The 26358-nt window shown below is 33.1% G+C and overlaps 3 protein-coding genes across 3 annotated transcripts in view; 2 read left to right on the plus strand and 1 right to left on the minus strand.

Annotated features, from left to right (window-relative positions):
* LOC138691155 (SH3 domain-binding glutamic acid-rich protein homolog) overlaps positions 1–8572 on the plus strand; it is a 30607-nt gene extending 22035 nt beyond the window's left edge. The window contains exon 5 of the mRNA XM_069812906.1: positions 375–8572. The gene's annotated coding sequence lies outside the window, so the exon portion shown is untranslated. The remainder of the gene's footprint in view (positions 1–374) is intronic.
* Positions 8573–21475: 12903 nt separating this feature from the next.
* Positions 21476–26086, minus strand: kri (uracil phosphoribosyltransferase krishah). Its single transcript, XM_069812904.1, has 6 exons — positions 25858–26086; positions 25726–25768; positions 25097–25246; positions 24506–24650; positions 23178–23308; positions 21476–22468 (listed from the first exon to the last, which is right to left on the minus strand). Exons 1-6 carry the CDS (start codon positions 25995–25997, stop codon positions 22394–22396), a joined length of 684 nt encoding a protein of 227 aa, XP_069669005.1. The 5' UTR covers positions 25998–26086; the 3' UTR covers positions 21476–22393.
* Positions 26087–26127: 41 nt separating this feature from the next.
* The window catches only part of ABCB7 (ATP binding cassette subfamily B member 7), a 29033-nt gene continuing 28802 nt past the window's right edge, over positions 26128–26358 (plus strand). The window contains exon 1 of the mRNA XM_069812896.1: positions 26128–26357. Within this exon, the coding sequence (XP_069668997.1) occupies positions 26157–26357 (201 nt within the window). The 5' untranslated portion in view covers positions 26128–26156. The remainder of the gene's footprint in view (position 26358) is intronic.

Consider the following 26358-nt stretch of genomic DNA (forward strand, 5'->3'; position numbering starts at 1 on the left):
GCAACATGATCAGCAGCCGCCACTGCTTCCAAGATGGTCACATTCAACAACTGATTATTATCAGCAACTCTCCAATTGTATTTAGCATCAAAGTGACACAAAACATTGTTTACCTGGAATTGAAGTACATGTGACTTAAGAACACGCCAGTTTTTCTTAGGAGTACGCTTCAGATGCTTTTTTTTTTTAATATGGAGAATATGCTGCATGTTTCTGGGCAGTGGGAGAACAATTTTAGTAATGCAGCCTACTTTCAGGTTTGTTACGCGGCCTGAAAATAGCACTATAAGTAAGTCCATTTTCCTTTCAGAGTTCTCATCCAGATCATGTGATTCGTTGAACCTTGTTCTCATAATAGTTTGTTCCTGTTTCAGTGCTGGCTGACCCAACCACCTTGTTACTGCCATTTCTTATGGGTGAAGGCATCTTCACACATGCAACAGGCCTATCCTAGTGTTTCCTTCTTTGGGTTAAGTTTTGATATCGTCTGTTGTTTGTGCCCACAGTGCAAAGCCCCTTGTACCGTGTTATAGGACTTCAAAAAATGACATTAAGTGCTAAATGTGTAATAACTGTCTTTGAGGAAGAAACAGAATTTTTAACCGTATTGACCAATTTGAATTTCTGTGCAATGTTCAAGCTGTTACAAGTGTTTGAAAAGTGGAAGTTCATAGATATTGTTACGTTATTGTTAACATAGTATTCTTTTCTGTGGCATTGAACTATTCAAATGTGCTTGTGATATAATATAGTGGATTACAGACGCTTTCCATTGTATAGTATAGCAGTTGATGCATGCTTCATTCTTGAGAGACATTTAAATTACAGCCGGAGACTTCGATTGAATTTCTGGCGAGTATCATAATTGTATATAGTATGTAATGTTTAAATATAGACCTATGTGTGGGGAAATTTATTTACAGTATTTGAAAACACTTTGAGGATGGTGTACATGATGTTGCACAGGTAGGGATCTTAATCATCTGTTCCTTCATTTGTTTTTGTTCTTATGCAGCATAATCCATTTAATAATGGCAAAAACAAATTGATCTTTAAAAAATTCATAAATGAATAGAAGATTAAAGTTAGTGCTCTGGTTTTAAGAAGATATTTTATCTTCAGAGGTGATAATATCACAACTTTCTTTCTTACTTACAGAACAACTCTTACTCAGCACATTAAAAATGATTCAGTAACTTTTTGCTAGTCTGGAATAGGCCAGATGCCCTTTCCTATATAACGGTACGTGTGTTAATGTCTTAACATAGTAGAAGAGCAATATGTAAAGTGCGTAGGAGCTGGCTTCTTACATGTAAGTTGTTAGAATTTGTTTTGTGAGTAATTAATTGGTCATGGGTAAAATTTAGTTTTGTATATTGACAGAAAAATGGGTGCCATAGTTATAAGTAGCATTTCGAATTATTGCATCAAACACAATATAAGGACCATAGAAACGATTTTAGGTGAGGAAAAAAACGTTAAAAGTACTAGAAAGTATGAATATTTACATTAAAGGCAGGGTGTATCAAAAAGGATGGTACAGACTTACATGGTTAAAAGTATAAAATAATAGAAGCAAAAAAAAGCGAGAAAATTACGAATGTATTGTTACAAGCCGCCACTGACTTCATTGTAAACATCGCCTTAGTTAGTATAAATTAATTTGAAATTTAGAATTTACTATTAATTTTTCATCTGATTTAGTTCACATTTCACTTATGGCTTACCTTAACAAGGAATACACTACTAACTTTAGTATGTTACATTTAGGTACTGTACACTTTTACCCGATTCCTTTTGAAACTGTATCCGTCCTGTACGTGTATGGTTTGATTACAACTCCACCTCTCGGCAATGTTCAGTTTTGTAAACAAAGAGCATAGGACCACTTCTAGTGCACAAGAAGTAAACCATACGATGTTACAAACAATGACGTCAGTGATGCCCTGTAACGATATACCCGTAATTTTTTCGCAAACGGACTTTTTTGCTTCTATTAGCGTGTATTTTCAACAGTGTAAGTTTGTGCCATCCTTTCTGATACACCCTGTATATGGCAACCATTTTGGCTAACAGCGCAGCTTATGGTTTCATCTGTGAAATTCACCCCCTTTATGCCATCTGTTATGATAACATAAGATTGTGATTAAAATGAAAGAAGTACAAAGAATGAATGTACTGTGGACCTAATAATGTAAAACCGAAAATACTTAATGAAAAGTCTGAAGATGTCTCTATGTTCCTTTACTTTTCATATGTTGGAAACATAATATTGTATTTCGATGAATCGATCACGAATATTTTACTACACAATACACTTCCAGTAAGCTTTTTTAGAGAATGGACTAGGAAATAGTGCATACTTTTCTATTACATTACTTCAAGAAAGGAATACTTATTATATTCCTCCCATACTTCAATTATGCAGTTGAAAAGGACTCTAATAAGCCTTAAAACATAAAATTATCTTACTTCACCTAGAATATTGCTAGCGACTATGGGCCCAAAAAATGTGTTATGTAACAATTTATTGAAAATTACAAATGAAAAATAAAGTTAAACTTGTTACATTTTTATAAAAGTGATTCCACAGTACGTAATGACTGGTCATTTATAAAGATTTCGACAAGTATTACTGTATTCTTAATTCATAATTCTCATTTGTATATAACAATACTTGATTGCAATTTTTTTTCCAATATAGAAAACTAAATTTTATTATGGTCAACATCACTAAGCTAAATTTAACAATTCATATGTAAAAAAGCAACACCTACAGATGTATATATTCATGTCATCGTCGGTGATTATTGTGCTTGTCTTTGGACGTAAATATCATGGGTTCAACCCTATCCTAGGATGATAAGTTCTTTGACAGAAAAGACAATAAATGAGGATGTAATGCCATTGGATTCGCATGTAGTAAGTTTACTGCATATAAAAGATCCCTTTTTTCAAGTATAAAAGATTAATGAAGGCAAATTTCAATGCTCAGAACCATCATTAGGCCTACTACATTCTCAAATCATGGTAACAGTGGTTGCAGAGACCTCTGGTAGAAAAGAGTGGGAACATGATTTAGAATCTTAATGGTCCATAGTCTTTTATATGTAATGACGTCAGTCAATGTTTCTCGTGACGCACATGTATGAGTGCACAAATTGAAAATTATTATTATTATTATTAAGTTGAGAAGAATTACTATGCTTGTTATGTGATTAGCACTAGAAATCAACTATATTTATTTGATATGTCTCTCTATCCTTTATATATTATTACACATTTAATAGAACATGAAGTTTATTTTATTTCAGAGTAAGGAAAGAAACATACGATTAATTGCAGTATGAAAATGATGGTATTAGGTTAGACAATTCTGTAATGAATAAAATTCCAGAAATAGAGTTTACTGACAGACTGACAGGAAAATAGCATTTTTCAAACACTTATTAACATGCTTGACAAGAACGTTTTTCTTTTTAATATAACTTATTGGAGATGGTTTTTACTTTATGGGATACAATTAATCCTCATTGAGCAGTTGTTACACTGAAAAACAACCAAATGAATTATATCTGCAGCAACTTATATGCTGTAGGCTGATTCGAGATAATACAAATTGTGTCATGTATCCTACTAACAGCAATTGTATGTAAGAAACAATTTCTGTACATTTTGGTATATGTATACTTTTGATTTCTGCATGTGAATTTTACTATGAGATACATAATTAGCTTCTTTTCTTACTAATTCAAGTTTTGTTTGTTAGGATTATGAAACTGAACTTAATGGGAAATTGAAGTGAGGGATGTGTTAATGTAATCATATATTTCAACAATTTATTTACTGTTGGGTATGCTTGCTGAATTTTGCTTGTAACAAATAGCACAACTATGAATTTTATATTAAATTTTATAAAAACATAAAATTGACAAGCTGTTGTCTTCAAAAACTTTATGACATACTAAGACCTACGACTTTAACTAAACAGTACTTTTCATTGTCCCAGTATACATAAAAAGAATATAATTTGGAAGTAGTCTTGAATGCTTTTGCTGCTGCGTGTGAGTTGTTGTTAGAGTGGTGCATATATTAAAGAAAAAGTATACGGTGCTTGGCAGTAAATTTTTACTTTCTCATTATATGAAATACAGAGAAAGTACTTCGAGTTTTTTCACGGAAATTGTCAGCATTCCTAATAAAAAAAAAGCGTTGTTTTGCATGTTGTTTGTGTGTGTATTCTTTTCTCGTAAATAGCTAAACTGAATTTGTTCGCATTCAGTATTTATAGATCATTTTGACGTATGAATATGAAAAATATATACGGTATATATTTTTTTGTTGAAAAACATCGAGATTGCTTCAAGTCCTTACAGCAAAACTGCACATATTACTAATGTACTCAAAACCGGCTCTCACAAATTCTATTATTATGTAATAAAATAATAGTGCCAATGAAACTACATACACAATATATCAGTGGTCGGCATTTCTTGACTCACAAGTCAACCTCTTAATATACAAGCAGGGTGGAAGGTTAAGGTATGATCTCCCTCTTCTTAGCCATCACTTGTTCATTCGAAGTTAAACAGTTTGGTGTTCACTGTTCGTCTCTGTGCGCAGAAAACTTGCACAATTGAAGATGTGCCCATCCTTCTCCTCTTTCCTTTGCTGTGTTTTACAGGCTGTATCTTATATTAAGTGTTCGTGTAGGCTTCCGCGGCTGGTGTACATGGTGTGTCGATAAGCTTCAGGGCTTCTACCGCGTTATCTTGGTGTTGGTGGCTGACGTTTCGACTGCTGTGTTATGGTCATCTTCAGAGAGCAACTGCTGTGAAGATGACCACAACACAGTGGTCGAAACGTCAGCCACCAACACCAAGACAACGCGGTAGAAGCCCTGAAGCTTATCCACACACCATGTATCTTATATTGTCGACCACTACTATATATCATCAAAAATGTTTGGTATAGAGTAATAATTGCTTTTTATGAAATCATGTACCAGCCATACACCAATTACTAAATAAATTTATTCAACTCTGTAGGTTTCTCAGTGAACAGTAAGAGTTACAGCAGCAGAAGGAAAGTGTGATGTTGTTGAGGATGGCTTTCTTTGTTGTTAGAAAGGTATGGTCACACACTGATACTTTTGCCGAGCAACATTTTTACTGCAGCTGTAAAAGTTGCATGTCATGTTCACACACACAACATGAAAGTAGTGCATAGTGTACATTGTTCTACTTTTCGTGTTGTGCATCCTGAGAGCTGCAGACGTGACAAAAGATGGCGAGTCTGTTAACATACAAGATGCCATTTCTGCAGCCACAGTTAGCTGTAAATTTGCATCTGTGTGTTGATTCGTGAATGCATTTTACAGTTACGTACATGGTACATTTTCAAATCATGAAATACAAGCAGTTGCTTACTTTAAACTACAAAAATATAACTGTATTGGATCCAAGAGTGGACAAAAATAGAGAAGTGTGAAGTCACAGTCTCCTTCGAAAACTAATGATGGGAATGAATAATTTTATGCTAACCTTTTGCAAGTGCCAGCAAGAGCTTTTTTATTTGCTCTTTACTATATTGGACCCGAAGAATATACAGTTATATTAAACATAGTCTTCTGACATTTGCATTGCACTAGCAATTTTTTTTTTTTTTTACAATCAGCATTTGCAAATTCCTTAAGCATTCTCTTGATTCAGTAGGTCTGTTACCCATTTTTCTGTTCTATCTAGATTTTAAAGTTTATGTTATTTGTATTATGAAGCTGTTAGAAAAATGTTGATAACTGAGTACTTTAATAATAACAAACAGCACTATTCTCATAAACAATGTTTATAACACTCAACAAAACCAATATAAAAATTGCTGTGACTGCACTCTTGAGAATCTGTTCACACGTTATTATTTTAAACGTGTGCGCAGCATGAAAATGTTGCGAACAGGTGGTTCACTAGCTGCTATTTTTTGAGTTGCACTGTTATTCACATATCGCAGTATGCGTGTTGCACAGTATTTTGTACTGGAGCTCTGCAAAAGGAGCGATATATGCCTGTACCTTACATTGTTTATTGCTGAGGTAGAATTTACAATGAGCAGAGAAGAGCTGGCAATGGAAATATTGTGATTTTGCAAATGAATCTAAAACAATATGATCATGTGTAATTTCATAAACCTTTACTTAAAGTAATGTTTATTTTAATTGCTGCAGAATATTTGAGGAGCATCGTTTCAAAACGTATTAAGTCCCGCAGTGGACGAAATTAAATTTGTTACTTTCTATTTATTTATCTTTCATGCTGTGAAGTCTGATGGTTCCAAGTCGTCATATTTGTAAACTGTGAAACCAGCACTTAAAAATGGTTTTGTGTAGTGTTTTGAAAACTTCTCCGGCTTACGAGTAATCCAGTTTTTCGTCGTTCGTGTAAAAAAATTGTAAGTGGCACATAATACGTTTTGAAACAATGCTCCTCATTTATGAGTGTTATTTAATGACATTTATTTGTGCAGTTTTCAGTTCAGTTGAGTTAAAATTCAGCCAAAATAATTTAGTGATGTCTACAGCAGACATGTTGTATGATGTTCTTAATTAAACTAACAGACGAAATTTATAGACAAAATAACCATTTGGTCTAACATCCATAAAGAATAATGATAACAAAAATTAAACTGTGAATCTGAATTCCAGTTCCTCGGGAAATTCAACACCAGTTTACAGAAATCATCGCAGCTAAATTATTTAAACTCGAACTAACGTTACCATCACAGAATATTGTAAGAGAATTTCTAGCATAATACTAAGTTATGAATGCTGTTGACTGCCCTTCAATATATTATAGTCAAGTCATGGGTGGAAAGCAAGTTCTAATAACTACTAAAATGAGCAAAGGCTTTCAATTATATGGTTTGGCGATTATAACACGAAAGTGAAAGAGATTTTCAGACCAAAATAAATAAACTTCAATAAATATAAAATTAAAAGAATACAAAACTGGTAGTTCAACACTGATGTAGGCAGTGACATTTGAACCCATCAGAAACAAAATTGATCTAAATTAAACATAGAAGAGATGAGAATTTTCATAGCAGATAAATGCAATATCAAGTGTGAATGAATACAGATCATGTTTACAGATTTTGGAACTGTTTGATAAAGAAATGATCTTTGAAACATGTTATAAATGATATTAATTTGTTTGCCGAAATGGATTGTTTGGTGAACATTAATAGAAAATGATTATGGCGATAATTATAACAGCAATAAGCAGATAATAAAGTTAAAGATAATTTCAGATGAAAATAGTAATACTGCATATCAGTTTATTAGTTAATTCTATCCAAAATTAAACTCGAAGTACTGAAAAGAACAAAATGGTATAGTCTTCTCTACTCTTTATATTTCCAAATGCTTTGAGAGAATGATATATTCGAAATTGTCTCTGTGATCCAAATTTAAAGTATATTATATTTGTAACCTTTAAATGTGTGAAATTAGAAACTAGATATAGAATTTGTTTCTCTCAAAAGAATGTAAAATGTCACTGCATTGCATATTCTACTGCTTTCAGTATAAGCACATTTTTAATTTTACCATTGTTGTGCTTTGTGTTGAATGACATGCTTGCTGATGTCTGTGATCAGCGATGCTGTTAGAGCAGAACATTTCAAGAAAAAGATATTTCGTGATAGTATGTGTGAAAACTGTATCTTGTAGTAGTAAGTTTGCCTAACAGATTGCTCAAATTGAAATTCATCTTGTTTAAATATACCCATAAACAGTTCATATACATAAATGTACCTTAAATTGGAAAACAGCTGTTAATGTTTTGCATACATTGAGGTAATAGCTTTATAGTATCATATTCTATAATATTGTACAGTATTTTAAATTTTATTCTAGATCGCAATGTGTATTGTTCACTTGGAATTGACAGTCTCAGTATATTGAATATTTTCACATTGAAGATGAAATACAGGTGACACCAATATGAGCATATTGCATAAATCTTGTTAAATAAACGACATTATTTACAACGTAAGCTTACCTGTATTTCATTGTTTATTTTCTCTATTATTAGGTTGATGGTTTTATCTATATAATAAGTTTTTATTATTATTAAATATTTCTTTATTCAGTTGTTTTCCAAAAATTCTTTTGCACATAATATTTTCTATTTAATATTCAAGCGTTTATGTATCATACATATGCATAATTGCATAAAAAGAAAGCACATAGATGGATATAAATTATAACTTTTTTTAACAAACTAAACTGTAAGGTGATTGATATTTTGTTACCAAAGTATATAATTACATTATATTACATATAATGTTTTGAGAGCAGTCATTTTAACAATACATAGAACTTAAAAATGAATTTGTATCCATTTTAATACCCTAATTCTGGGATTGGAGTTAGACAGTAACTTTTTGATGTCTTTTGTCTTGGGATGCCAATATATCTTTTGTCTCTCTCTCTTTTTTTATAGACATGTAAAAACATCATTGTAATATACATAAAAAAGAATAATTGGTACCAATAAATAGAAATGTGATGTCAGAATTCATGGCAGTCATTATTGGTCAGGTTCTTGTTGTACATAAGTGAGTATGTTCCTAATTTAATGCTTTGTACCTTTGGACATTCATAGTTGATTTTTAAGTTTTAATTGCATATCTTTTGTACTCGTACTTGATAAATACTGTTAGAATGAAGAAGTAATTAACTATGTTGCACATGGGATCATTATAATTATCATTGCTTAAAACTTTCATGCTATCCATGTCGCTTATGTATCTCGAAAATAAACTTGCAGTGTAGAGTGTTTCAGTGGGATATCCCACTTTTTAAATAACTCTATTGTTTGACTAAATAACTATACATTAATATAACCAAGTGTATATGAGAGGTTTCTCTGGGAAAATCTTAAGGCTGGTTCACAATAAACCAGAAACGAGAATCGGAACGAAAACGAAAACGGTAAAATTGTTAAAATGTGTACATTTAAATGTGAGCATTCACAATTAACGAAAAGCTTGCCGGAGCCCGGGATCGGGAACGGAGAGTTGGCCAAGTTTCAACTTACGCGTTCATGTTTCCGATCACAGCCCACTAGATTCATTCTATTGCCATCTAAAAGCTATTTTGTCGTATATTTTGTAGCAAGAAGACTGTGACATAACCTATGCATTATTTTGTTCTGTGCTATGCATCATTGAGCAAGTTCTATTTGATGAGATTCTAATTTTGAGTGTTGAGGAAAATCCTCACGTTTACGATAAGCGGCGCATCTCGTATAAAGATGAGAAAATGAAGGAGAATACGTGACTTTCAATAGCTGCGTCTTGGAACACTGATCGTAAGTGAATCATATTTTATTACTGTATTGGTTGTATTACACACTACATATTCATGCTTCAATTCAATAACTACTTTTGTGTTCATTTTTGTTCTATTACAAATGTTTCTTCTCTAATTATTTTACGTTATGGTAGACTTAAAATAGGTTGTGATAATAAAGATGCATGGACATATTTATAATACCATACCTAATGAAATGTTTTTGAGTTGATATTTCGAAGTTGTTAACCTGTGTTTATGTTGGCTGCCTTGTACTCATGAGAGAACGCCATTGGTCAATTATACACAAATAACATCAGAATGCGTAATATCGACTTTACATATCGTTATTTACATGCACATTGATATGCATAGTTGTCTACGTTCTCGGTTTATTGTGAATCAAAAATTTTCACATTCACGTTCTCTGCTTCTCGTTTTCATTCTGGTTCTCGTTCTCGGTTTATTGTGAACCAGCCTTTACAGTTACAAGATGTGCCAGAAATATTCCCCTCCTCCTTGGAGACACATTCTTGCTCATTTCACCGTGTTGTCAGATGCACATCTCAACATGACCATATCACTATTGTTTATTTGGGCTGTGATGTTTGTCCAGAGATCCTGGATGGTTTGTGATTTCTTTCTCTAGACTCTTTCCTTGAGATAGTCCCACAGAAAATAATCCACTGACGTCAATTCTGGTGACAATGGAGGCCACAAACCTTTAGAGATAACACGGTCCTCAAATAACCTGCTGCCATGGATTTATTAGAGGTGTGGCATATAGTGCCATCCTGTTGAAAATATCAGTGCATGAATTTGATGTCGTCTAGCTGCTCCACGAAGTCCCTGAAAATGTTCTTATACACTTCATTTATTAACACTTTCTTCACAGAAACTTGATCCAATGATTGTGTGACCAGATACTGCAACTTTTTCTGGATGAAGTGATCCATATCCTTTTGTTCTGAGAATTTACATAGCCTAAATTTAACAGAAGAAATACTGAAATCAGAAGTAAACACTGAAATAATGAAACAATTGTATTTTAGAGACAATTAATATTAGGTACCCTCCACAAAACTGGCTTAATTTATACACCGACGGATCTTTGATCTCCAGAGAACAAGGTGCTGGTGCAGGTGTTATGTGCTATCCCTTCTCACTTTATAGATCTCTTGGATATGGAAGAACAAGTTTTGATGGAGAAATCATTACAATAAGTGAAAGTCTCAGGAATCTTCTATGCCACATCAATAAATTTAAGAATGCAGTTATATTGTCAGACTCCAAAGCAGCTATACCATCCCATTGTGGAATCCTGGGAAACGAGAATGCGGATGCTTTAGCAAAGAAGGGCAGCACTGCTACTTACAGACCTGTTACTAAATCTACGTATTACTCTGTGAAAAGATTTATTAAATCCACATTACTTAGACTTCAACAAACAAAATTTGGTAACACAATCTCAAGGGAAAAAATGGAACTCTCTGCATCATAAACCACAGTTAATTCCCGATTTACCATGAAAATCGTCTGTAGCTGCATTTAGATTGGCAACAGGCCATGATTGTTTGGCCAAACACCTGCATAGAATTGGAACATATCAGTCCCCTAACTGCCCATTGTGCAACTCAAACCAAGAAATGGATTCAGAACACCTCAAAATTTGTGCTTTAGTGGCTGACCATGATAATATATTTGAAAAATATTGGAGTGCAAGAAGTCAAATGACTTTATTGTCAAACACCTGGCATTAGAAAATAACAACAACATAGCCTAAGAGGTAAATGGTTATGTGACAACTATGAACATTATAAAAATGTATTGAAGGCAATCTGCCGTCTGCTGGTCTCCTGATTTCGTGCATCATTTCAATGTTCTTACAATTTAAAAGTACCCTATAGACGCAGAGTTATACAATAGTTAAAGTGTGTGATATCCCACTGAAACACACTGACGTTTATTCACTGTTAATCAATTCCAAGGGGGAAAAAAACTTGTAACAGACTTATACTTAAATTATTATTTGAAAGATTACTTACCAAGGCTTTCTTTTCCTTTCCATATCTGTACTGCCTATGGTAAACTCTTATAACACAGAAGAACTAGTGGCTATGATAACCATATGATAAAATATGTCAGTGTAACACATGCGTGTCATATATTGGGCCAGTTGTTGAATCTGAATACCATTTGAGCACGAAAATGCACCGAGTTCTAGAAACCATACATCCTTTATTTATTTATTTATTTATTTAAATTCAAATGTACAGAATAAAGAAATATAATTACAAAAACAAACAAAGATAAATACAAATAAAATAATACAAGCAATATAAAAAGAAGATACAGTAGTATTAACAAAATTTGAGACCGAATGAGCAGCGCTCGTGCTCGGTCGCAGTTCAGATATAATATTAAAATAAAAAATAATAATAATATAAATAAATAAGTAAAATAAAATAGGAACTAAAATATAATTACAGCGGCAATGGAATTAAGTATTATAGTACAGTATAATCAACCATGTCAATATTTACTGTGGTTGTGAATTTTAAATGTGCCTATGTATCTCACAGAGCAAGAAAAAAAGAATAATTGTCATTGCATTGTAATTAGTTTAAAAATAGAATAAATAAATTTAGTAAAGGCTCACAGACACAGCAGAATAGTGTGTTTGTCAGGAAACTTCATTCTAAGATAATGTTATTTTCAGTTACTTTTTTTTTTATTTAGTTGTTCATCAGTTTTACATAAATTGTAATGGAACTGTTTAAGTGATGGTGAGGGTTCTAAAACTTAGGCAAGAAATTGTTATACACTGTACACATACCTGCAAACTCCTTTCTGGTTTTATGCAAACCTGTATTTATGTATACTTTCAAAATTGTGGTGCTGTTTCTAAGAGATATCAACTAAAGATTAGGGTTTATACTTACAGGAACTCATCGGCGCTTGCCTACCGATCTGAAGTTGTGCTTGGGGACGGGTTCGATTCCCTCTTGGACTGATTACTTGATTTGGTTTCTTCCGAGGTTTTCCCCAATCGTAAGGCAAATGCCAGGTAATCTGGCGAATCCTGGACCTCATCTCGCCAAATACCATTTTGCTGTCACAAATCTCATCGACGCTAAATGACCTAGTAGTTGATGCAGTGTTGTTAAATAACCAATTAAAAAAATATATACTTATGGGATGAGTCATCTACGGCTACCTTACTAAAAATTTTAATTTTATTGAGTGACCAAAGAACTTAGCATTAGTTGATAGTATACATTTTCTTGTTTATTTTAAAATTGTTAAGAAAGGAAGCACCTATAATAAGTTAGGTTGTACTGATAAGGTATTAAGTGTTTAAGTCCACACTGATTAGCGCATCTAGCCGTGAAACCAGGTGGCCTGGGTTCGATTCCCAGTTGGAGCAGGTTACCTGGTTGAGGTTTTTTCCGGGGTTTTCCCTCAACCCAATATGAGCAAATGCTGGGTAACTTTCGGTGCTGGACCCTGGACTCATTTCACCAGCATTATAATCTTCATCTCATTCAGACGCTAAATAATCTAAGATGTTGATAAAGCGTTGTAAAGTAACCTACTAAATTAAGTGTTTAAGGTGTTTCTTTTTCCTGTTTCCTTGTTACATAAGAAAGGCCTGTGGACTTATTGTGTATTACTGCCCTGTCGTAGGAATATTGTAGTTAGTCCAAACAATTGTACTCATCATCATCATCTATCTTGGATTAGGCCTTCTGATCTGTTCTGCTTCAGGTTGAATGCTGGTATCTCCACCTCTTTCTTGTCGTCCAAGATATCTCTTTCCATAAATAGCAGTTAAATAGTCTTTGAGGTAGTCTGTTGTTGGGCATCTGTGATACATGTACAGTCTTAGAAAAAATGTTTTGTTGCACAGATACTTCGTAAGTCCCAGAAAGGAGGCAATGCGCATGATCATACAACGAAACAAAACTAATTTTATTACCTCAACTAGTCCTTCTCTTGTGAACCAGGTCGCTCATCCTCTGATTATGCACACTACCTGCTTTCTGAGACTTACAAAGTATCTGTGCAACAGAACTTTTTTCTGAGACTGTACATAGTATTTGTATAACTCAACTGTGTGGTGCCATCTGTCAATTCAACATGCATGTCTTTACGATTCCGGAAGGAATCATCTACATTAGGGTAGGTTGTACTGATAAATTTTAAAGACATATTAAGCACGAGGGGGTTGTGTGTTTCTGATCTTTGATGATAAATTTCATTTGGGTTTCTTACCTTAGAATAAACCATGTCTCCACCATCTATCATGCTCTGTTTGATGTCCCTTCATTCTGGCTATGACTCTGTTGCGTAGTACAGTGATGTCTATCCTTACCTACCCCTTACACTTTTCATAGGCCATCTATAGTACGGGATTGCTTGCAGTGTTAAATTCAGACCTTTCCCCAATAATAATAATTATTAAAGAAATAGAGCTTTCATTCGTTTATATTTGTCTCTATACTACTAAATGTTAATATAGACATTAACCCTATGCATGGTGAGACACTCGAATCCACACCTCTACCAATATCAGCAGCATATCTTAATCAACTAAGCTAGTGTGTCAGACAGACTATTGCGTTTTGCATTGCATGTGTGATTGTAGGTAGGCATACTGTGTTATGGAATAGGCTATGAATGCAGGATTGTATAACTTTGTATAAGAAAGTGCAAGTCACTCACCCGGTATATATCAAAGCTCTTTCAATGACAAGGTTTAAGTACATTAAAATCATCTATAAAGACTCAAGCATCGCATAAGGAAGTTGTGTAACAAAAATATCATCACAGCTAATATTGTAACAAAAATGCACTCTTAAATCTTCACAGAATATACTTTCCAGTACTAGTAATATTTGAAGGGTACATGGGAAAAACGATCAAGGTCCATCAAAAATCGAAATTGAGTTAATAATGTTATCTAATAGTGGAAAGGAAGTATTATCATGTGGTCTAGCTAGTAATAAGAAATCATCACCGTTCTTGACATTCCACTACGTCAATTTCTATTAAATACACACATAACAAAGTATTAAGTGCTTAAACTTTAAAATTCGTTTTTCTCGAAACTTTCTAAAATGGACCTTGATCGTTATTCCCATGTACCCTTCATTTATTAGAAACTTGCCTAGTATTCACCAACAATCATAAAACCGTTGCTCTGAAATTGTTGCCAGAATTGGGGTTCTCTATGGCTTCAACTATTCCCTTCACAGTAGGCACAGACTCTCATGGGACCGAAAGTTAAAGTTAACTTTTGATGTTGGACCTCAGACTCATTTCACCATCATTAATTCACATATCATAGCCTAGGTTGTTCATGGTGTGGCGTGCTGTACTTGTACAAGAATCTGCTGATCGGCTATCCAGTCATTCACAAAATAGGAGTGGTAAGCACAATAAGCATCAGGCTGCAGTGCAAGCCTTCATATCCCTCCTTCTTACAATAGGAAAAAAAAAAAAATAATATTGTGTTGTTCATATTTTTTTTTTTACTAAAAATGTGCATCATTCTCGGGATAAATTGACTTGAAGGAACTCAATACGAATACCCAAAACCAATTTTTCCAGTATAAGGGATGTTAAAAATCTGTATTTCTGCCAAAATCTCAAATTTTCTTTTTTCTTTGCAGTGTCAGAATATTAAACTTTCTCTTTATACTTCGAATAAAGAAAAAATGAAAATGCAGTACTTAGTTTATGGAGATAGGTTAGGTTAGCTGGTGAAATTTATTCGTCTTTTCTCCCCCTCACTAGAGATTATACAATGCAAGCAAATGTAAAATTTAAAGAATGTTTGCATATTATTTTCTTTATTTGTACTGAAACTGTTACAAATATGAGAAACATTTGGGCTGCAAAATTACTGAATGAACATTTTTGACAATATGAATTTAGACATTTTGTCAGATATTAACTTTCATTACTTGCCAAAATAAATACGAACAAAAAAAACAAAACAATTGTTTATTGCATGAAACCTAACATTAAATATAACCATTCTTTATGTAGTTATGTTACAAATCATATAATACCATTATTCATGACCTAGAAACTTTTGTTCCAGCATTATGCCATAGCTGAACATTCTGTTGCCAAGGTACACTGGAAACAGCATACATAATGCTAACCTTATGCCATCAAATAACACTAAAAGACAATTGTGACTTTAGTCATCAAGAAGAGGAAATAAGATGGTCCATAAGATTAGAATAGTTTTATAGTAAGTTAGCCATCACAATTTCATTATACTGCCAGTCCAGTTGTACAGTTTATCTATGTGAAATCATAAAATATCAGATGCAAGGTTATCTTCCAAGGTACCAATAATAGACACACAAAAATGCATACAAGAAACGATTCTGGCTTTCTTAACTTTCAGTATGTATTTCATTCCTTATGAATTCTTCGACCTACTGTTGTAAATGTATTCCTAAGCGAGCTTTGTGGTTCTAATCATTGTATTTGCTACACACTGAAGTTAGAAATTTGTCTGATTTATGATTCGCAATTTAATCAGTTAAATGTTTGAGTAGCACAAAGAATGATCATTACATTGACTTGGTTCCTGCCTATTCAGGCCACGTCCATTGGCAATGGTACTGATCGATAATGGATGAGAAGCTGAGGGCCTCCAAGTCACACTTAATGTTAATCCTGGATGGAAGTGAGTTACTTTTTTCCTTGTCTACGAATGTGTAAACTTATTTCAGACACGTGTATTTTTTTAAATACGCATTTTCCGTCAGTTACGATTAGCTTCACAACAGAGTTTCCTGTTCTCACAATTCAAAAGTAAGTGAAGTAGTGTAACATGTGGGGGAGTTTTGAACAGGATAAACTGAAGAAAGGCTTGAATGCTAGAGCGGATTAGTGATAAAATAATTTTAGGGCCAGAATTGTTCGTGGGCAGAAACGTCCATTAAACCATTCTTTAACAAATAAATGAAGAAAAATTCTGCAGGTATTAAAAAAAACCAGTCTGGTTTTTTTATGCATATATGAAAATATGTGTTTGTGGCCGGATAATGAGCCTAATTTGTGGCTAATGCAGTACCTACTCTGGATTTTAAACCATGTAACTTCTATCTTTCAGAAAAACTCTCACATACTTAAGATCTGAAGCATAATCAGGCTTAATTTACACATGATTGGTTGCAGCGTATGTCAGAATTTATTCAACAAGTTGGTAGAAGTTGTTAATATTATTAAAATCCTTTAATATCATAAGATTATTTAAGACATGAATGTTGGGAATTAATGAAAAAGTATATCTTCTCTCACAGTTCAGAGGGTTATTTATTATTTCTGGTTTACAAGACCAATGCCTTTATGAAATTATTAAACTGAATTATTACAGCAGTAAAATTCTAATTAAATTACATTACTTTGGCAACCAGTCCCATTCAGTGACTGATTTTCTTTCTAGAGCTAACTGTTCATTTTCAGTAAATCACAAATGATAATTTGATCACAGCAGGGATGACTGTCAATGAACTTATAACCTTTATATACATACACCAATACACTTCATCAGAATGAAGTTGAATTAACAAGATAAACAGAAAATGGGTCATTCCAATGAGTTACAATTACTGCAGCACTCTCCTGTGACATTTACTCTTCATTTATTGTGACAGTAAAAAGTAACTATCACCTTCAAGCACACATTTTTCTGCTATAAAAATAATGAAAGTGCAATATAGACGGATTCTCAGAGCTGGGAAACATTTTGTATGATCAACACTCTGTTATACATTTGACAACAAAATTAAGTTATGAAATACAAAAACAATTATGCTTGCAGTGCCACTTCATTAGCAGAAGTTACATTTGCCTTAATTCGTTTATAATATTACAATGACGATATACTTGATCACTTTATTTCATCATTTATAGCTTAACCCGCTTATAAAACTGCATATTACACACAACACATAACCTCAAAGTTGTTATACAGCTGTTAAAAACTGCATTTTGTTAAGTGTCATTTGTCTTTTTTCTTAAGAACGAAAATTCGTTACATTTATTATGTCCATTTTCATTTTCTTAAATATTAGGGAATATCAGAATGTTACAAACTATTCTCCAAAACGTGCATTTTAAGTCAATAACAAGATGTAAAATATGAAAGTTTCATTGTTCTATGCATGTTAACATTTTTTTATTATAGAAAAGTAAATATTGATATTGTGCTTAAAAGTACTAAGACTTTCGAATATCCAGTGTTTTATACACAGTAAAATATATACCGTTTGTTTAAATAAATGTATGACTTATTTTTACAGCAGATAGTACTGGCCAAAACAAACAAAAAAAAGTGCCCATGAACATATATCTAGAAACAACGTAATATCTGTTGGCATATGGATCATTCTTTATAGTTGCCTATTATCGTTAATCCTTTAAAAAAACTACAAAACAAAAGTTCGTATGTTTCCTCAACATAAGTAAACAGAGTATAGTAAACATGGATCTTAAATCTAGTCTGTCGTGCAAGACATCATCTTACTTGTGAAGGGTATTCGGTGATATAAGCTGTCTTTCTGTCTGGACTCCTTGACTTTTTCTTATTGGTTGTGTTACCTCTGCAGTGCATTAATGGATGTGGTTCATGCATGGTGGGATATCACCCCATTTTCTACATATTGTCTGACAACACCTAACCCGACATTTAATGACCCATGAATTGATTGAAGAGGTCCAGCAGCATGACCTTTCTGATAATCTAACCTTAATTTTTTCGATTTTTGGCTATGAGGATTCTTAGAAGATCTCTGTGTGTGCCACACCTAGCATACAAAATTGAAGGAGCATGTGTTGTTGTTTTCTAATGCCAGGCATTTGACAACAGAGTCATTTGACCTCTTGCACTCCAATATTTTTCAAAGATATTATCATGGTCAGCCACTGAAGCACAGATTTTGAGGTGTTCCGAATCCATTTCTTGGTTTGAGTTGCACAATGGGCAGTTAGGGGACTGATATATTCCAATTCTATGCAGAAATGAGTATGTGTACAATGAATGTCAACAAATCAGAGAGCTTGAGGATGTGTTAGAATGCACACCACCTATAGCGACTATTCTGCAGACAAATGAGGATGTGTCCAGCTATAAGCTGATTACACGAAGTCCACTGTAAATTAAATATGCAATTTTTCAGAGTTGTGGAGAAATGATAACATGTATTTGTTTCCACATATAATATGTTTATGAGGACTTTTTTTTTTTTCTAGTTCTGGCCAATACCACCTGGTATGCAAATATGCCATACTTTCATTTAAACGCCCGGTATTTTGTCAATTAGCTTGGGAAAGGTGCCGTATATTTATGGTGTTAATGAAATGATACCAGACAAAACTGTATTTAAGATCTTGCTATAGTAGTATGCTGTCCTTAGCATGAATTTTAAACCCAAATTATTCACTCACCAATAATGACTCATATATTTTTATGTATTCATATACAAACATATGCTGTAACACATCTTTCACATTGGGAAATAAATAAACAGATTCTATATAGAAATGGATCATGCAATTAATATAAACCATGTTTTGGGCCCAGTGGTAATGAAAAAGTACAATTATGCTTCATAAACTGTTAAAATTAAAAGTGTAAAGTCTCAACTTTCTGGAACCTGGAAGTTAACATACTTCTTATGCATACCACAGCCATTTAGGCTTTACATATATACAGCAAAACCTCGTTTTAACAAAATGCCATGTTTTTAAGGAATGATTTCAAAGGTCCTAGCAAAACCATAAAAATAATGCAGTTGATGATTTCCACTTTTAAGGAATATATCTGAATGAATTTGCGAATACACAATTCGTTTTAGCAAAATTCCGAATCTATTTCAACTTTTGTGATCAATTTCCGTACAGAGTATGGTCACACTAGTTTGGTACTATAGCAATACATTGTAATTGATAGTATGCATCGATATCTCATTTGAAAGTAAACTTGCAGAAATAATATGTGTTAATGTGTAATGTGTTGCTAATAGTAAAATTTAATTATTATTAAGAATATCTTAATTTAATGTAGTTAAATGGTTTAGAAATGTTATAATTTCTCTTAGCTTTTCCTTGTTTATTTTAAGCGAAAATCTCTTTAAAAAAATAGTAATTTAGAGACTCGTTAAAAAGAGAGTTTTACTGTATGAATGTACGAAGAATACATTTCTCTAGGATACATATGCGTAACTTGAAATACAATTTAATCAAAATATTATATACCATGCTTGTATCTTACTAAAATTAATTTGCGCCTCTTTAAATTGCCATAGTACAGATCTGCAAAGCAAAATAAATATAAGTACAGCATTGTTCATAATACATAAGGCAGGTTCACTCTATACGAATAAATAAATAAAAGTTTCTTGGAGTTATCCTGTTTCTTCTGACCATTTATGCATTTTTAAATCTATATAAATATTCAATCATTATATAGGTGCTACATAAGATAAGGAACATAAATACGTACTTATTATGTCGTCATTTTAAGACAAATCAAATAAATGCTAGAGATAATTCTTCCATGCACCGTACCAAATAAATATTAAATCAATATGAATATTTTATATGATGTAGATCATTATAAATACGAGATCTCTGGCTGCCACTTACACTAGTACAACTTGTACATGCAGGCCAGTCAATTCAAACAGCAAAGATAGGAGTTTTGTTCTTGACAATGCTTTTCACATTTCATGTGCTAGAAAGCCTTTTAACATTTTAATTCTATACAAATTAAACTGTATACCTCATTCACTAGTCAGTATGTATAGGAAAAAAGTATAAAATTCAATATATTTTCGAAATAAACGTTCGTTTACATATATTTCACGTATTAATTCTTTACAGTTCAGATGAATTTCTGAGACACATCTGTAATACATGTAGAAAGCATGTACATTCGTAGCAATATATGCAAGTAAATATTAATCCCAAAGCAAAAAGTACTTTTCTGTCATTTATCTATAAAACGCATCAATAGATATATCACTAACATATCTTCACTCCCTTGTCGATGCACACAGAAGATGTTATGTCTACCATATATTGACTTACTAACATTACGAATTCACTTGTCCACAAGTTGTGACTCATTACTATATAATTATAATGAATTTCATAAAATGAAGTGTCTCCTTTCAACTATTCACTATTTTCACATGGCATTACCATAATTTTCCTCATACATCTAATTAAAAAATTCTTTGCATGCAAAAACTAAGCAAGAATTTCATCAGCTAGTGAGCAAGCAAGAAAAATCATGGACAACTGCATCCTTTTATCAAAATATTGGCGGTCTGCTCAATAAGGAAGTTCAAGCTCACTACATTCTGTATTACAATGCATATGTTCAGAACATTGGTCATTTATACCCTAGATCATATACGTAACAGATATATCAGGGTTATAGGCTTTGAGGTTAACAACTTTTGTCAGGTTTACTACGCTGCCATCTAGTTATTACATAAGGAGTCACGTCATAATACCCATTTGAATTGCATTAGCGACTGTGCTGCCATCTCGTATTCGTTTACGGCGGACGGGTGGCGATCCTGGTGGTTGTTCTCTTCAAAGTGCTGCCGATTTTAACGTAGCGAGGAGTTATCTGTTATATATATGATCTAGGTTTATACTTAACTTCTCTCCACTCTACACCATTTCTAATTATTTTTTGATCGGTTTTTTTAATGAAAGGGTAATGAATGTATCAGAGAAGCACATCTTAAGGACAAGTTCTCACATATTAAAAGAAAAAGGCAAAAAAATATATATATTCATTGTGTTTCTGAAATATCAACCTTAGTAAGAGTTTCCAAACATAAAGAAGGTTTGATGAAACAATTGTCTACAGCTAATGGAGTAATTCAAATGTCGCATTTACAATGAAACAAAAAAATCCTTGCTGAATCTTCAAAAGAAAGACTTCCTCCTTATTGAGAAACTAGTTTTCTTATTTTGGGATGATGCGAGTAATGCTTGTTAGAGCTATAAATAAGTTAATACAAGACTCATCACACATTCCTCTCTTGGATAACATTCACAAATAAATGCGTTTTTATATTAAAAAAAAAAGTGTTATTCCAATCCACATTATTATTAAGTACTGAATCACACTGTATAGAATACTTAATAATATATGACTACTTCATTTCAGTTTGTACTCAACATAATGCACACTTAAGTGACAAGGACTAACATATCGACCTATCAGGACTCGTGCTCTTTGGTAATACTTCTGCCTCACAATACACTACAAGAGAAACTTCTGCCATATCACGAAACATTGTAACCATGTACTGCCTTTTCACAGTTCCATGTATACGGTTCATTCGTGCGTCTTCTGTAATTATCTATATATAACGTATTGTAAAGTTTAAGACTTAATGATAAACCTGTCCTGCATGAATTAATCAACATTCGTTAAATTAAATTTTGGTTTTTAGATAAATATATATGAAACTGAAGTTTAAAAATGCAAAATTGCTAGAATACTGTATCACATTACAACTAATTTCTTTTGTCACAAATCAGGCGTATCACGTCTGAACATTGTCATTCAGTATCACCAACATCTGCTCAGCAACAAAACTAGGAAACCAATAAATAATAGAACTAATAATTGCTGAGTTGCTTGCTCTTACGATATGCCATGTATTCTTAATATGGTCTATTGTTTTGTATAACATAAAATAAATAGAATCTCATTCATTGTAATTAAGAATCAAACATATTTGCTGAAATATATATGCTAAAATATATCCTTAATGTACGTTCATAAACATGTACGTTCTTGTCCTTTTTAAGAGCAAAGTTCCTTTTTTCTGCAACGAAAGTTAAATATTTCTTAGTCAGTAATAAAATACTTATATCCAAAATAAGTGGACAGCGATTGAGAAATTGAAATAAACATATAGAAGATGTAGGTTGTAAAAATGTAAGAAACAAGGCTTCCATTTCAATTGCACAGGAACTGTCGTCTTTTCAGTCTGTACCAAAATATTTCTGACCAAAATGGTTGGGTGCTACATGATGAATTTCTGATGTCAAGATCTGCATCTGTAATGAGACAAACTGCATAAAACTTGCTGTTTCATTTAACTGTATAAAGTAGTTATGCACGTTCTATCTCTGACAAGACATCCAGACCTACACTACTGCATGACTGACATGTTAACAAGAAGTTCATTAAGAAATTTTCGTCCTTCTTCATTCGCGAATTTGAAATATATTCTCTGTGTACACTTTGTGCAAGATATTTTAATAGAGGACAACTTTACCAAATTAAACATAACAATAGTCAATAATTCGTCAGTTTCTAAGAATTTTTTATTTTGTATATTGATTTTCAAAAAGTAACGAAGGTAGGGGTCCTACAGCCAAGTAAATATGGTATCTATCCTTCTCAGTAACTGTGATAGAATTTGCTAAAGCATAAATGAAATGACAGTTTTTACTAAAGAAGTAAGTGTATTCAAATTTTTTAATGTCTTGAAATAATAGTGTACTTACTTAGTTTATGATAAAAAGCAACAGTTTTTATTCAGTCTACCATATTTGTACGATCTGATTAACAGCAGAATTAAAATTTTGACTAAATGTACTTTCCAGTACTTCTGTAGTAGACTGTTCTTGCAGGTATTTCTGATCACAGCAGATCTGTCTTGTATCAGAACGCTTAGTTCACAAACATGAGCAATTTTTTCAATTGCCAAAAGACGGAAATTCTGTTAACATGTCAATCAATGTTGAAATTAATGCTGCAAACCTGTGGGTATGCCGCCATTACCGACTTGGCTGCAAATGGCGTGCAGAATAAATTGGATAGAATAATATTTTCCTCTGCTACATTATGTTCCTTCAATACAGCAATGGCTTTAATCACTGTATTCCCTGTACCTGGAGATAAAAGAGAAACATGGCCTAACTTACAAGAATGTAATTATAAATACTCTCATCATTTTAAGCTTGACCCAAAGAAACATTATGCAAGTAAAATGAGTAACAAAGGGCATAGGTATATAACCCATATCTGCCTAGTGTTGCGTTTTTGCAACAGTCTGCATTAGCTATTTTTCTGCAAAAATGCAAAGGAATGAATTACAAAATTAACTTTTATGTAATTGCTGTGTATACCAGAAGAATCAAAGGAGCCTGCAGCACAATAATGAACTTCCATTTCAATTTCATATGGCGGTGGAAAAATTATGAAAATATTCAACAAAAAAAAGTGTTGGGCATAAATGGGATAAAGAAGAACACAGTGTTATATTACGAGTTAAGATTATAAAAACTGAACTGTCAAGCAATATAAAGTTAGGGTTCGCAACCTAGAAATGTAGTATGCTTGATAAACACTGTTATGTACAAAAAATCGTTGCTTACATTAACTTCAAAAGCTTGGAAATCCGCATATTATGCACATTGAAACATGTTTCCATGTGTTACAACTATCCACTGCTAGACACGTGGATTGAAGGCACAAACCTCCAGTAAACGACGTTATAAATTTTAATATTTAAAATATTCCATGATTGCTGCATACTTAAATACTTGAAAGGCCTGCAGAATAATACCAATATGAGTGATAGGGAGAGGATAACCATTAGCATAGCTCGAATAGTAGTGAAAACTCTAAATTTAAGGCTACACTCAAATGCAGGTTTGAATCATTCTGGGACCAATAACCTGGTTTGATTTTTTCCCCCCCCTGAAGTATTCCCCAACAGCAAGGCCAATGTCAGGTAATTAGTGATGGAAATTTTTCTGAAAATTTTCCCCTTATCCTCCTCAGTCCTGAGAGTATAGTACACCATACCATACTTCATACATGATTACAATATAAGATGTATATGCAGAAACCCGAAGTATAGTATAATGCACCTCATTTCTGCAGAATTTTTTCAGCATTTTTCGTCATGTCAGTTATTTTTTTTTAAGTGTACAAATTATATTGAATTTTAAAATAAACCAACAAATGTCTCAGGACTCAGAAGAATTTATTAAGCAGTTTTAGTTTATAAATTTGCCAAGTTTTATAAAAAAAAAAATTAATAATGAAGATCGAAGGAGAGAATTCCATACAAACGTACTTACTCATAATTGGATACATAAGTAGCACTTTTCTGCTAGATATGTCCTCAGGAAACCGAGCATACACCACTCTGGCTTCATGTGTGTCTGCGTCTGACTCCACAAGGATTTTACCGATGCGAATTGATCGACAACAATCACGCAAACCCTGCAAATATATCATAAGAAGTATGTAAAAACAACAGTGTTTTCACTATTCCACTTTTTATTTAAGTAAAAAATATTTTAATGCAAAAATGGTATGAGACAATTTTATAAAAAAATAGGATGAGAAAGGCTGACAAGGCAAAGTTTTACATAAGGAAGCATGTTATAAACAACACATAATGTAAACTGAATTTTCAACTGTTCAAATGATCACTGGGAAAATCTGAAAGAACATATCGTAGAAGCTGTTGTGTTTATGTTATGCTAAATGTGTGAGTGTCGAATGCACATTTCCTTATGGTAAGCTTGGGAGTAAGCCACTGGGTCGGAGGGTAGACAGTAGACAGAGAGCAAGTGCCATGCAGCAAGTGGGGATAACTTCCCCTACTGACGATCTGTTCTTTCAGATTAATCCTATCACTTAACACTCATAAATATGGCAATTACCTGCTCCATTGCTTCCCCACTTCTCACAATGCTTACACCACAATTGCCTCTCTGGTACTTCAGACCTTGGTACTTTGCTCCAGTGGGTGTTGTTACAACACATTTTGTGAAGGGAAGTTGGTTCAAACTCTCTTCGATGACAAGGCGAATCTGTACAAAAAAATGTTAACGCTCTCAAAGGACAAATAGGCCTACAGGTAGGTATAAGAAAGATTAAACATGTTAAGTCTTACTTTAAACTATAATATTATTGTTTTCATAAAATTGACAAATATGATGCACAACATGGCACCATTTACTTGTTGCATACGGTATGCATTGCATAAAGTGTTTTGAATCACTCTAAAATAGCCTATTATCTCTTCTTTAACAAGTCTGTGCATTTTATTCATCTCAAACTCATTCTAGCACCCTTTTCCTCACACGTGTTCATAGCATTTTAATGCAGAAAAACTTATCAGTCTGGTTTTCCAAAAGGAAGCCTGATACAAAAATTCGAGTTCCAGTATCTACACAGAAATTCTTGGCGTCCTGTTTGTTTCAACAGTATCGTTTTCTTCTCTTTTAAATTTGTGCTGTTGGCAAAGTTCTTTCGTCAATATCATTTATAATGTTACCCTTTAACTTACCAATCGATCAGCGTAGAACTTGAAATCATTTCTTGTTGTATTTCTGAAATAAAGATAAAACTTTTAATACAGAATGCTTTGAAATAATATACATTGGGAAGTAATGAAAACATGTGACTTTCGTTTGGTTACCTGTCGCGAAGAATTGTTTGCAATTCCTTTACTTGATCATTGGTTGGTAAAACTTTCAGATGTTCTCCAAAATCTTCAGTTCCATCGAGTTTCTGATCTGCAAGTTTCATAATATTTTGAACATCGCCTGCACTTCCCATTGTTTAAGGTTAACTCCGAACGCTATGAAGGTTGTGCGCTACAGTGACGTGCAAGACAACACGCTGCACGAGTCTTCTGTCTTCTCGACCGGCTGATTGAACGATCAGCTGGTTCAACAGTATCGATATACCAATCGACTGTGTGAGTCGAGTTTAGGTATGGCTGCTGTCCTGTTGAGCAGGCGATCATTTATTTTGTTACATTCAAATAGAATTAAATGGAAAACAAGATTAAATAACAATTTAGGCTCAGAATATGAATTTAATTGTAGCAGAAAATTTAGCTCTAAATTATACAGTAAATTATCAACGGAATTCAGAAGACAAGTGGACCATGTGAAGATATTTACAAATTTGAGGG

This window comes from Periplaneta americana, chromosome 16 (genome assembly GCF_040183065.1).
Source record: "Periplaneta americana isolate PAMFEO1 chromosome 16, P.americana_PAMFEO1_priV1, whole genome shotgun sequence".
Classification (NCBI taxonomy): domain Eukaryota; kingdom Metazoa; phylum Arthropoda; class Insecta; order Blattodea; family Blattidae; genus Periplaneta; species Periplaneta americana.